The sequence below is a fragment of the Gallus gallus genome, chromosome 34 (assembly GCF_016699485.2).
Source record: "Gallus gallus isolate bGalGal1 chromosome 34, bGalGal1.mat.broiler.GRCg7b, whole genome shotgun sequence".
Taxonomy (NCBI): domain Eukaryota; kingdom Metazoa; phylum Chordata; class Aves; order Galliformes; family Phasianidae; genus Gallus; species Gallus gallus.
This window is the reverse complement of record NC_052565.1, coordinates 2,638,379-2,651,352: the sequence shown is the minus strand read 5'-3', so window position 1 is coordinate 2,651,352 and position 12,974 is coordinate 2,638,379. Positions and strand designations below refer to the sequence as shown.

General features: G+C 57.5%; 1 protein-coding gene across 1 annotated transcript; it reads left to right on the top strand.

The window, feature by feature from the left end:
- The first annotated feature begins 5,055 nt into the window (after positions 1 to 5,055).
- LOC121108103 (coiled-coil domain-containing protein 81-like) lies at positions 5,056 to 8,450 on the top strand. The gene is made up of 9 exons (XM_040654944.2): positions 5,056 to 5,219; positions 5,437 to 5,498; positions 5,923 to 6,076; positions 6,277 to 6,533; positions 6,566 to 6,819; positions 7,325 to 7,449; positions 7,573 to 7,681; positions 7,878 to 8,088; positions 8,337 to 8,450. The coding sequence occupies exons 1-9, from the start codon at positions 5,099 to 5,101 to the stop codon at positions 8,448 to 8,450; spliced, it is 1,407 nt and encodes a 468-aa protein (XP_040510878.1). The 5' UTR covers positions 5,056 to 5,098.
- The last annotated feature ends 4,524 nt before the right edge of the window (positions 8,451 to 12,974 follow it).

Here is a 12,974-nt window from a genome sequence, read left to right as displayed (position 1 = left end):
TCTACAGGCCTCCACAACCCCCTAAACGCCCATATCCCCACTACATCTCCCCCACAGCCCCTATGTCCACCTCAGCCCCGGTGGGGTCTGGGCGCAGCACTGGAGGGCTTGGGGGGGGCCTGGCCCGGATGCGGGCAGCAGCGCTGCGGCGGTGGGGGCCCCGAGCCCTTCAGCGTCCCAAATCCCCGCATCCCACAGCAGAGGGGGGGGGAGGGCGGGGCGGGGTGGTATGGCCTGGGCCGCGCATGGTTCCTCTCCCCAGCCCTGGCCCGGAGCCGTTCCCCCAAACACCTGTGGCACTGCTGTCCTCAGCACCGCTCCTCAGTGCCGCGGTTCCATCTCAGTACTGCCCGCTGTCAATGGTTTACAGGCTGGTTCGGCTCAGTTCTGTGACCAGCGGGGTGGAGGGATTTCGCAAAATCCACACCTCCAGAAAAGGGAAACAGGGGACCCCAAAATAATTAAAAGCAGCGGCAACGATCTGAGGAGAAACAAACTAATTTACTACATACGGAATTGGAAGGCAAGATAGCACACTATAACACAATATAATTCGAATTGAAGCAAATAAATCAAATAGAATGAGAGAAAGAGTATCTGAAAGCTGTAGGCCTTACAGTAGTGCTGAGGCGATGCGTGCGGTCGGGACAAGAGCCGAGGGAAGAAGAAGAGATCAGGTGACTTTGCCAGAGGTTCTATCTCCTCTCTGACCACAAAGCCCCCCTGGGAATGTAGTTCTTCTCTTTCAGACAGGTGCCCGTAACTGGAGCATTAATGCTTTAACTCCAGGTGCACTACATGATGTTACGATGTGGAATTGCAGTCACCACCAAGGATAAAACCATGACACCCGCACAGCGGCTGCAGCGGCGGTGCCGAGCGGGGCGGCCTGGGCTGTGGGTGCGGCGCTGTCTGAGGGGAGAGCCGGGTGGCCCCGAGCCGGCCGCCAACGGCCGCTCCCACGCGCTGCGCCTCAGCCAATCGCAGCCGGCGGTGCTGCCTCTGACCAATGAGAGGCCGGCATGGGCCGGCGTGGGGCTGGGGGAGGGGCAGAGTGGAGCGGCGTGGGTGCCCCCAAAGCAGCGGCAGCAGCAGGAAGGGGCTCCAAAATGCCAAGAATATTGGCGAGGCTCTGCCAGGAGCAGCAAAAGGCAGCGAGGTGCTCCCTGAAGCACCGCAGCGGTTTGTTCGCCCATGGCACACACACGTGTGCAGCCCCATCCTTTCACACATCCGTGCACACACACGCTTGACAAACCCCAGCTCTTTGACCAATCCAGTGCACACTCAACCGTGATTTGCATTAATCGCAGAAGCGTAGAACTGTAGCGTTGCTCAGGTTGGGAAAGACCCGCCTCTGCAGAGGCCGCTGCCGCTTGCATTGCTTTAGATCTTTAAGGGAGGGCGAGTTATCTAAAGGATCCCCTTTACGATCTTTCTGCTTCTCTCCTTTTTCTTTTGAACTCTGTCTCAAGTGGATGGAGAGGGCTATCTGTTGCATCCCTCCCATTCCTCGAGTGGAACAGCTCGGCCTCGGGTAGACGCCCTGGCTTCTTTGATGTTTGATACGTCTGTTGTTCTTTTGCCGAGGGCCTCTTGGCAAAACAGAATAGCCTCACAATATGCTTTTTAGTCTATAATTCAAAAGCAGCAGTTTTTGTACTTACTAATTACTTCATCTGCCTACTACGCATGCATCAGAATGGAAAATTGACCTAAAGGACAAGTGATGAGGACTGTTAGAGACCCCTCCCCCCACCTTGATGGAATCAGGAGAATCCCAGAAAGAATTATTAGTACCAATCAAGGATGCTAGATGGCCGCAGACACCATAAAATACTCATCACGTTAGTTCTAAATGCAGAAACAACATTCCACTCCCACAGCTGGCCCTTGCCCCGGTGCTTCATGCCATCGCTAGAGCCCGAGAGGCTGGCACCAGCCCAGGGGCATAAAAATACAGCCAGAGAGACCAGCACCGGCCCCGGGGCCTGAAGCCACAGCAACAGCACGAGAGGCCAGCACGATGTGTGGGGCCTATAGCCACAGCCGGAAAGGCCGGAAACAGTCCTGGGGCTTAAAGCCACAGCCACAGTCAGAGAGGCCGGCACCAGCGCCAGGGCCTGAAACTACAGTCATGTTGGAAATAGCCAAATAATTTATCAGAACGGTATCTTGGAAAAAGCAGGTTTTCTTCGCAATTGCAATGGCAGGCCTCCTGCAAGCAGGAGAGCACACAGAAAACTGCCTTACATCTTTGATGCCCTATTACTCGACGCTTATCTCTTTCTCTCTCCTCATTGGCTGAGGACTTCAGGTTCACAGTCTTCCCGGCACTCAACTAACCAGAAAGTGTTGCTAACTAAGCACGTATTGCTAATTAATTAACTTCTCACACTTGGTCACTCAATACTAGATCATTGCTTCTGGACATCTGCTCGTCCTTGCACAGAGATAAGCCTGGAAGGAGGAGAGAGGGGAGTATCTTGATGCCTGCCTGTTGCATCCCAACCTATCCCCAGAGCGAGGCAATCCAACCTTGTGTAAAGGCCATGGCTTCTTTGATGTTTGTTAAGTCTGTTCTCCTTTTACTGCGGGCCTCTTGTCTAAACAGGATAGCCCTACAGCCAGGGGCTGAAACCACAGTCACAGCCAGGCAGTCTGGCATCGGCCCCAAAGCCTAAAGCCACAGCCCGAGAGGCTGGTGCTGGACCCGGGGCCTGAAGCCCCAGCCCAAGAGGCCTGCGCGCTCCCTGGCGCCTAAAGCCACTGCCAGAGAGGCCAGCACCGGCCCTGGGACCTACAGCCACACACTCAGCCCAAGAGACCAGCACCTGCCCCAGAGCCTGAAGCTCTAATCAGGAAGGTCAGCAGTGGCCTGAGTGAAGGCAGAGACCCTAGGATGGTCCTTGTACAGGAGGGACCCCTGTACCGGTACAGGGGGGGGTCCCCTGCTCGGAAATTAAAGACAGGAGGAACACTTACTTCAGAGGCGGAGTCTGGGGAGTGGTTTACAAGGAATAGGCAGGACCTGGGAGGAGTTTGGTAGAAAGGGGGCAAGGCTTCTGCTTATCAATAGCACACTGCAAAGGAGGAATGAGTTAGCATTACTTGCTTCGTGGAATTATGAGTGTGCATATAGTATGGCTGCTTGAGAGCCACTGGTTGCGCAACGGGGGCAGTGTGAGCCCCCCGTGCACCGGTCTATACACCTTCAATAAACTACCTTACATTCTGACTCCTGTGAGGCTAGGTGCTGTTCCACAGGTCAGGCCCAAGGGCCTAAAACTGTAGGCACAGCACAAGAGAGGCTGGCACCGTCCCTGGAGCCTAAAGCTGTCGCTGCAGCCAGAGAGATCGGCACTGGTTCCAGGGCCTGAAGCCACAGCCACAGCCCAGGAGGCCAGCCCCAGCCCTGGGGCCAGAAGCCACAGCCCGAAAGGGCAGAACCAGTCCTGGGGCGTGAAGCTACAGTCCAAGAGGCTGGCACCAGCTTTGGGGCCTGAAGCCACAGTCACTGCCCAAGAGGCTGGCACCAGCCCCTGGGCCCAAAGTCACATCCCGAGAGGCCTGCACTGGCCCCGGGGCCTAAAGCCACAGCCACAGCACAAGAGGCCAGCACCAGCTCCGGGCCTAAGTCCACAGCCGGAGAGGCCGGCACTGGCCCAGGGCCTAAAGCCATTGTCCGGGAGGCCAACATCGGCCCTGGGGCGTAAAGCCTCAACCAGAGAGGCATACAGGTGTGCATTCCTATTGGTTTCTACTGATTCCTATGGGACTCCATTGAGCACTACGAGGCCGTGCTGGTCCTTACTGCTTTTTATGGGCCAATAGTGGTTTGCGCTCCTACGGCTTCCGATGGGTGTCTACTGACCACTATGAGTCCATCCTGGTCTTTCCTGGCCCATACTGGTGTGCACGCCTGGATCCTACTAGTTCCTCTGGGACTCCATTGACCACGATGAGGCCGTATTGGTCATTACTGGTTTTTATTGGGCTGCACAAGAGTCATCCTCGCTTCCCTGTTATTTTACTTTGGTTAACCCCATTGGGTGAGCCTGGTGTTGGTTTCCTAAAGTTTGGATCTGGGAGGCGTCCATTTCCTTTGCTTATGATGAAGGCACGGAAGCGATGCGGGCGCACACTAAGGTCACAAGTGTTGCAGGGGTGGGAGCGTTTGTGCCACAGCTGGTGAGCAGAGCTGGTGCTCTGGTGGGCGTGCTGCACGCGGGGACTGAGCTCTGGGCCCTCCTTGGAACAGATCACCCTGTGAGAGCCTGTCCGAAGCACCACTGTGGCGTGTGCGTGAGCTGGGCACAGCTTGGGCTGAGCAGGCCGAGCAGGTGAGCTGGGTTTGGTGCTGGGGGGTTGCCAGGAGCTGTCTCACAAGAAAAGCTGGGCTGGGGAGGAGTTCCCAGCTCAAAGGGTGCCCTTCTGACTGGCTGTTTCCAGGGGACGGGGGTTCTTGTTGAGATTCCATGCTACGTTTCGATGAGGATGCTGAAATGTCATTCCTCCCCTGGAAATCCGCTGCCGGGCCCCCGCCTTCATGTCAGACATTGAAAAGGAAGGAGAGCGCAGACTTCACAGAGCGCAACTTGCGCCTCACTGCCCCACGGATGGCCGGGCTAGGCGGCCGCGATGGAGTCACCACAGCGACACAGAGGAGCAATGCTGGGTAATGGATGGAGCTTTCTGACAAGGAATCGGCTCGTTCCAGGCAAAGCCGGGCAACTTTCGAAACAACAAATCATAACCGTTACGGGTAGAGGGTACTTTGGAACAGTTGTGATTTCCGCGCCAACTGCCTGAAGATCAATGTAGGCAACGGCTACTAAAGAGAAATGAGGAACGCAATCCTGAGAGGAAAGAAAAGAAGAGAGAGAAAACAGAGAGGTGCCAGCACTCCCACTCGGGGCGGGCAGCAGGCTGCTGTCCTGCGTCATAATGGGCCACGGCCAGCACTGGCCACGCTGTCACCGCGTCGCCACGGCAACGTTTGTGACACGGCCACCCGGGAGGGGTATAAAGGCGGTGCACGGTGGTGGGTCCTGCACCCTGAAGGAGCATCTGGACGAGAGCAGACGCATCTGAAGGGATGAGCTCCGGCATGGCTGGCGCCAACACGGAGCAACCCGCTGGCACAAGGCGGAACAGCACGAGCGAGGCCGGCCCCGCAGCGAGGCGTGCCTCCAGAGCGACAGACACCAACACCGAAGGTACACGGGTCCACAGCCACCACAGGAGCGCTGCTGCAGCCCATCTTGGCGCTGAGCGGGAGAGACCCAGCACGGGGACCAGCTCGGGGCTGTCTCCGTGTGGGGCTGGGGACTGCAACGACACTTTCCGTCTGCCACCTCCCTCCCGGCCCGAGGCAGTAGGAGCGCCGGGAAGCGGCAGATGCAGAGTGTGACCCGCTTTTCCTCTGCCCTCCAGAGCGAGTTGCCGTCTGGGATGCGGTGGCCGCCTACGTACAGGAGCACCTCCTGGTGCAGAAGGTGTGTTGGCTGTCGTCTTCCTCCTCTCCCTGTCCAGCTCAGCCTGCAGTTCCTCTGACTCTTCCCCTCCACACAAAGCAGGAAGCTCAGCCCAAATTGCTCTGCTGTGCATAGCGTGGGCTTCCTGCAAAGGCAGCATCGCTTGTGCTAGGCGGGCTCCGAGCTCAGGGCCGAGCCCAGCCTCGGGAAGCCTCTGGATTCCACCAGGCTGCTTCCGCCCTGACTGCTGTGCTGCATTTGGGAGGGCAAGGGGAGGGAGAGGACTGTGCAGCTCCTTCCCAAAGCCTCTCCCGCTGCCCTGCCCGCTGGTGCCTCTGAGCAGCGGGAGAGGGCTTCTGAGCTCTGTCCCTACGTGGGACCCCCTCCAGCTCTTCCTCCAGCCGGCCCATAACCCTGCAGCCCGTGCTTTCTCTTCCACTCGCAGGGGGTCTGGATTCCCACCTTCGGCTCATTCGACACCATCTCTAAAGACATCAGGACTGCGGACGGGACCGTGACTCTGCGGTGGCCCGTGTTTCAGCTGGCCAGGAACCTCAGAGCCATGCACCACCTCGGGTCCGACAAGGACTCCCTGCCAGGTAGGAGTGGGATTGAACCCTTGCAGGCTTCACGGACGGGGCAAAGAAGGCCACCGCCTCCCTTCTCAGAAGGAGACCTCCCTCCCCCTCCGAGGTGGGGGCCGTGCTGGCTGATGGCCGCAAGAAGCACTTGTAGGGAAGCAAGCAAGCGCCTGTGGAAAAGCGACTGCAGGATCAACTCTGTCCCTCGCATTTTTCAGCCCATAGGGAGGTGGAGACCCTGAAATACAGCGAGGTGGCTGCCGCTGCCTCTGTGACCTGGCAGAGAGGGAAGACCTGCATCCAAAGCACCGTGTCCCTCCTCTCCAACTGCCTCAAGAATGGGGAGAACGTTGCCTTTGTCCTGAAAGACATAGGAGTGCTCCTCTTTGAAGGCATGAGCTTTGGAATTAAATACTATTATGACTTCCTTGAGAAGCTCTCCGGGAAGGAGAAATTCAGAAAAGTTGTTTTCAAGGTGAGCTGGAGGTTTCTCCATGGCCTGGGCAGTCCCGTGACCCTTGCTCTGACTGCACATGGCCCACCAGGACCTGGCCAGCTGCTTGGGCTGTGCAGGTGCTGCGGTGGTGTCAGCTCTCCCTGCCTTGGGCTCCTCCAGTCCTGAGGGCCTCAGCCATCAGAAGGATGTCCCACAACCTCCCTGTTCCTCCCCTGCAGGCCCCCTGGCTGCTGGACACGCTGGTGTCCCGGGTGGCACCGGTGGCCTCCCTGACGCACTCTGGCCACCTCGTCGTCTTCCCCATGTGAGTATGTTTGTGGCTGCAGCCGCTGCTTGATGCAGCTGCTCAGCTCTCATTCTGTAGTGCTTGTTCCTTGTGTCCATGGCTGTCCTGCCCGTGACGATATGGCACAGAATCACAGAATCATTTGAGCCGGAAGCAACCCTGAAAGGGCACCTAGTCCCACGATCCTGCAAGGAACAGGGACACCTACCGCCAGATGAGGTTGCTCTGAGCCTGGTGCAGCCTGACCTCAAACGACTGTCGGGGCAGCCACCACCTCTCTGGGCAAGACGTTCCGGTGCCTCACCACCCTCCTGCCAAAAACTTCTTCCGTACATCCAATCTCAATCCTCCCTCTTTCCCTTTGAAACTGTTTCCCCTTGCCCTACCCCAAGGGACCCTGCTAAGGACTCCAGAAAGTAGTGGCCTTAACGCAGCAGGAAAATGTGCTGTGAGCAGACATCACGGCCAGCAACAAGGATTGGCGGAGCACTGCGTCACGCCGGTGTCTGCTCTTTCTGCACAGGTTTCAGAAGCAGGTTGCACCCAAACCACCGCCCAGGATATTCCGCAAGGCCTCCGGAGATCTCCATGGTGAGGGGAAGCAAAAGAAAGAAGGGGCTTTGCCACCTCTTGTCCAGGGCAAGAAAGGTAAAGCAGCTGCCAGCTCCTTCCCATGGCACGTGCAACCACCGTGTGACGGGAAATCCCTGAGCGCCCCTTGTCACTGAGCCAAAGGCTTCAGGTGAATGTCTTCTGCCTTCCCGATTGCAGTGAGGTTTGCTGAAGTGCCAACCTACATCAGACGCTTCAGCGTTGCAAGTACTGCTGGACAAAGCTCAAGAAGCAGAAGAAGCTTACAGCAGGAGAGCTTTTCGTCCAGGTGAGGCTGGAGGCTCTGGGCTGGGATCAGCTCACAGGGCTGGCCCCTGTCCGGATCTCAGGAGCGCCACGGGGCAGCCGGTGAGCTGTCTGTGGGGAAGGCCGTGTTGCAGCCAAGGGTCCTGGCTCAGGGTTGCAGGATGCGGCCCCAAAGCCATCACCCACTCAAGCAGACCCCTCTTGCTCTGTTTTTTCAGTCCGCTGCCAGCGATCCTGAGAACGTCTGAAGCCCGCGAGCAGCCGGTGACCTGGCAGCCGCAGGGCCAGGCAGGAAACGAAGGCCAAGAACACCTGGGCCAAACAACGGGAAAAAAACATGTCCGGTTTCGCGGAGACGAACAAGGAGCGGGAGAGAACCGTGAGGCTGGAGCGGCGGCCATGTGGAAAGCAAAGGCCTCGCACCCTCAGGTTGCCGGGAGGCAGGTGGCATCTTGCATCAAAGACAGGAGATGTTCATTAAGAGCTGAGTCCAGCCTGTCCAGGGATACCAAAGGCCATGCATTCCGGCCGCCGTTACTGCATCGTGACTCTGTGAAACTACTCAGGCAGAGGCAGATGGCCAAGAAGGACAGGCCGGCGCAGGCAGAACCTCAGGAGACGGCGGCATCACCGTCTCACCATGAGTGCAGCCTGCCTGAGGAGCCCTCCACCTGCAGATCTGGTTTGCTGCCACCCACACGCAACAGACCAGAGTCTCCCAGGAGTCCGCCTCCAAGGACCACAGCCCCGCGCCGCAGGCCGCCAACACCCTACCCGTTTCTGCCACGTGACTCTGTCAAACTACTCAGGCAGAGGCAGATGGCCACGAAGGACAGGCCGGCACAGGCAGAACCTCAGGAGACGGCGGCATCACCGTCTCACCGTGAGTGCAGCCTGCCTGAGGAGCCCTCCACCAGCCGATCTGGTTTGCTGCCACCCATACGCAACAGACCAGAGTCTCCCAGGAGTCCGCCTCCAAATTCCAAAGCCCCGCGCCGCAGGCCGCCAACACCCTACCCACGCTGAGCAGGGCATGGGGTGCCCGGGACAGACAGAGCTGCCCCTGAGCCTGCAAAACTCCATCTGCACCATTCCTGGGTGCCAGCTCCCTGTAGAAAAGCAGAGGTAGAGGGACAGTGGGGACTGGGCTGGATTCAAGAAAGAACATTCACGCTAGAAGCTGCGGAACAAGATAGATAAACGGCATGAGAAAGGAATGCTGAGAACAAAGGACGCCTCCAGGAGACAAAAACAAGAGTCATGCGAGAAGCACGATCGCCGCATGATAACGACCCCGGGTGGAGGAAGAGCACGTGGCTACGAACAACTCGTGACACCGATGGATAAGCTCCTGCATGCACGCTTAAGGAGTCGACCAGGAGTGACTGTGTCAAATGATTTTTTGACATGGAAAGGGGGGTGGGAAAATGGGAAAGAGAGAACTTGGGGATGTTTGAACCTGCAATAAACAATTTGGATCATTCACACCTGAGTCCGTGCCTTCAGATGCCGAAGGGACTCTTCCAAGACCCCGTGGCCCTGGGCGCATATGATGGCTGTATTTCATGGAATCATCCCAGAACCATGGAATGGCCTGGGTTGAAAAGGACCCCTAAGATCATCTGGTTCCAACCTCCCTGCCGTGGGCAGGGTGGCCAACCACTAGACCAGGCTGCCCAGAGCCACATGCAGCCTGGCCTTCAATGCCTCCGGGGATGGGGCGTCCACAGCCTCTCTGGGCAAGTTGTTCCGGTGCGTCACCACCTTCTGAGTGAAAAACTTCCTCCTCATGTCTAACCCAAACCTCCCCCGTCTCATTTTAAAACCATTCCCCCTTGTCCTATCGCTATCAACCCATGTCATTCCCCCTCCTGTTTACACCCTCCCTTCCAGCACTGGAAGGCCACCATGAGGTCTCCCTGGAGCCTTCTCTTCTCCAAGCTGAACAAGCCCAGTTCCCCCAGCCTTTCTTCAGAGGAGAAGAAAGCCCTGTGGTCATCTTAGTGGCCCTCCTCTGGACCCGTTCCAAGAGCTCTGCGTCTTTCTTATGCTGGGGGCCCCAGGCCCTTCACAAGCCCTTCATCAGCCTTGTAGCCCTCCTTTGGACCTGCTCCAGTACCTCGGTTTCCCTGCTGTACCGAGGTGCCCAAAACTGAACACAGCACTCGAGGTGAGGCCTCACCAGCACTGAGTACAGGGGCAGGACGTCTTCCCCAGTGCTGCTCACCACACCATTCCTGATCCAAGCCAGGATGCCATGGGCCGCCTTGGCCACCTGGGCACACTGCTGGCTCGTATTCAGCTGACTGTCCAAGTGCACACCAAGGTCACTTTCCATCAGGCAGCTTTCCAGCCACTCCTCCCCAAGCCTGTAGGGTTGCCTGGGCTTCTTGTGACCAAAATGCAGGACCCAACACTTGGCCCTGTTGAAACTCATACAGTTTACCGTGGCCCAGCCAGCCAGCCTTTGCACGTCCCTCTGTAGTGCCTTTCTCCCCTCCGGCTGATCAGCACTCCCTCCCAGCTTGGGAGGGAGCTGTAGGACGCTGATGGGGCTCTCAAGGTAGACGGGGGTTGGGATGGCGCCAAGTTGCATGGTTACAGTGACAGAGTGACAGTGTAATCTTCAGGGACAGGAGGTTGTTCCAGTGGTGGCACCGCTGACGGTTGGCCTGGTGTCACCCGGTGGCCCTGGGGGGAGTTGTTTCCCCCGGGTGGGGCTTTACACGGGGGTTTGGCGGGAACCATCCACTTCTGAAGGGAAGCTGGGAAAAAAAATACAATGAAATCAACGTGGCGTTTATTTTAGTAGAAACAGAAGGTTTTGGGGGTGGTCCCGTGGGGACAAAGCAGAGTGAGGACGTGCCACTATGTGGGGTTGTCCACAAAATTCCCATTTGAGACCTCTGGAGGACTCCAGGAGCTCCTGGGGCCCCCCTGGCTCATCTCCAGACCCTTGCAGAAGACAACAGGACCCTTTGAACCCAGCTGAGGACCCCTTGGATCCTACACGTCCTCTCTGTGACATCGCCAGCGCCTTCTGAATGAATGCAAGGATACCGGGGACCCAAGACCCTTCAGGGACATCTCCAGGTCCTTCTGGATGACTCCAGTGCCAGACAGGGGGGGTTGTGGGGGGCAGAAAAGGCTTAGCGGGGCTTCCATGGGGTGGAAGGAAAGTCTGGGGGTGGAAAGGGGGGTTGAGGAGAATCTAGGGGGGAAGGTGTGAGCGGGGCTTCTGTGGGGTGGAAAAGGGGTCTGGAGGTGGAGGGAGGGGTGAAAGGGAGAAACTGGGGGGGTGCTGGGGGGCTTCTATGGGGTGGAAAGAGGGTCTGGGGCAGAGAGAAGGAGTTGTGGGTTGGAAAAAGAGGGAAAAGAGGCTTCTGTGGATGTGAAGGGAAACTGGGGTGGTGGGGGGCATTGTGGAGGGGAACTTAGGGAGTTGAGAGGGGGGTAGGGGGGAATGGGGCTTCTGTAGGGCAGCAAGGGGGGTCTGGGAGTGGACGGGGGTTGTGAGGGGGGAGAAATGGGATGAATGTGGTCTCTACTGGGAGGAAAGGGGGTCTGGGGATGGAGAGGGGGTTGGCAGGAGGAAGCTGGGGGGCTGTGAGGGGCTCCTATGGGGGTGGAAAGGGGTTGTGGGGGCTGAGAGAAGGAGTTGTGGGGGGGGAAAGGGGTGAGCGGGGCTTCCATGGGGTGGAAAGGGGGTCTGGGGGGGGGATCTTGGTGGATTTCGTAGGGGGAAGGGAAGAGTGAGGTCAAATTGTTGGAAATATCCAAATACTTTATCAGAACGGTATCTCTCTCTTCCTGGACACCTGCTCATCCTTGGACAGAGATAAGTTGGGTAGGAGGATGGAGAGGACTATGCTGCATCCCTCCATTGCTGGAGGCCGGCAACAGCCCTGGGGCATAAAAACACAGCCAGAGAGAATAGTACTGGCCCCGGGGCCGGTAGGAAAAGGGTTGGCGGGGCCAAATAATTTATCAGAACGGTATCTCGGAAAAAGCAGATTTTCTTCGCAATTGCAATGGCGGGCCTCCTGCAAGCAGGAGAGCACACAGAAAACAGCCTTACGTCTTTGATGCCCTATTACTCGACGCTTGTCTCTTTCTCCCCTGGTTCCTCATTGGCTGAGGACTTCAGGTTCACAGTCTTCCCGGCACTCAACTAACCAGAAAGTGTTGCTAACTAAGCACGTATTGCTAATTAATTAACTTCTCACACTTGGTCACTCAATACTAGATCATTGCTTCTGGACATCTGCTCGTCCTTGCACAGAGATAAGCCTGGAAGGAGGAGAGAGGGGAGTATCTTGATGCCTGCCTGTTGCATCCCAACCTATCCCCAGAGCGAGGCAATCCAACCTTGTGTAGAGGCCATGGCTTCTTTGATGTTTGTTAAGTCTGTTCTCCTTTTACTGCGGGCCTCTTGTCTAAACAGGATAGCCCTACAGCCAGGGGCTGAAACCACAGTCACAGCCAGGCAGTCTGGCATCGGCCCCAAAGCCTAAAGCCACAGCCCGAGAGGCTGGTGCTGGACCCGGGGCCTGAAGCCCCAGCCCAAGAGGCCAGCGCACTCCCTGGCGCCTAAAGCCACTGCCAGAGAGGCCAGCACCGGCCCTGGGACCTACAGCCACACACTCAGCCCAAGAGACCGGCACCTGCCCCAGAGCCTGAAGCTCTAATCAGGAAGGTCAGCAGTGGCCTGAGTGAAGGCAGAGACCCTAGGATGGTCCTTGTACAGGAGGGACCCCTGTACCGGTACAGGGGGGGGTCCCCTGCTCAAAAATTAAAGACAGGAGGAACACTTACTTCAGAGGCGGAGTCTGGGGAGTGGTTTACAAGGAATAGGCAGGACCTGGGAGGAGTTTGGTAGAAAGGGGGCAAGGCTTCTGCTTATCAATAGCACACTGCAAAGGAGGAAGCTCCTGGAATTGCAGGTCTGAAGCCTTCAGATGAGAAACCAGACCAATCACCACAAAGGAAATGATATTCAAAACGACTTGACTGTACTCTGCACATGTCCAAGAAGGAGTGAAAAACAAGAAGACATTCACAGAATTAGTTAGCAAGGGCCCAAGGGCCTGAAACTGTAGGCACAGCACAAGAGAGGCTGGCACCGTCCCTGGGGCCTAAAGCTGTCACCGCAGCCAGAGAGACCGGCACTGGTCCCAGGGCCTGAAGCCACAGCCACAGCCCAGGAGGCCAGCCCCGGCCCTGGGGCATGAAGCCACAGCCCAAAAGGGCAGAACCAGTCCTGGGGCGTGAAGCCACAGCCCAAGAGGCTGGCACCAGCTTTGGGGCCTGAAGCC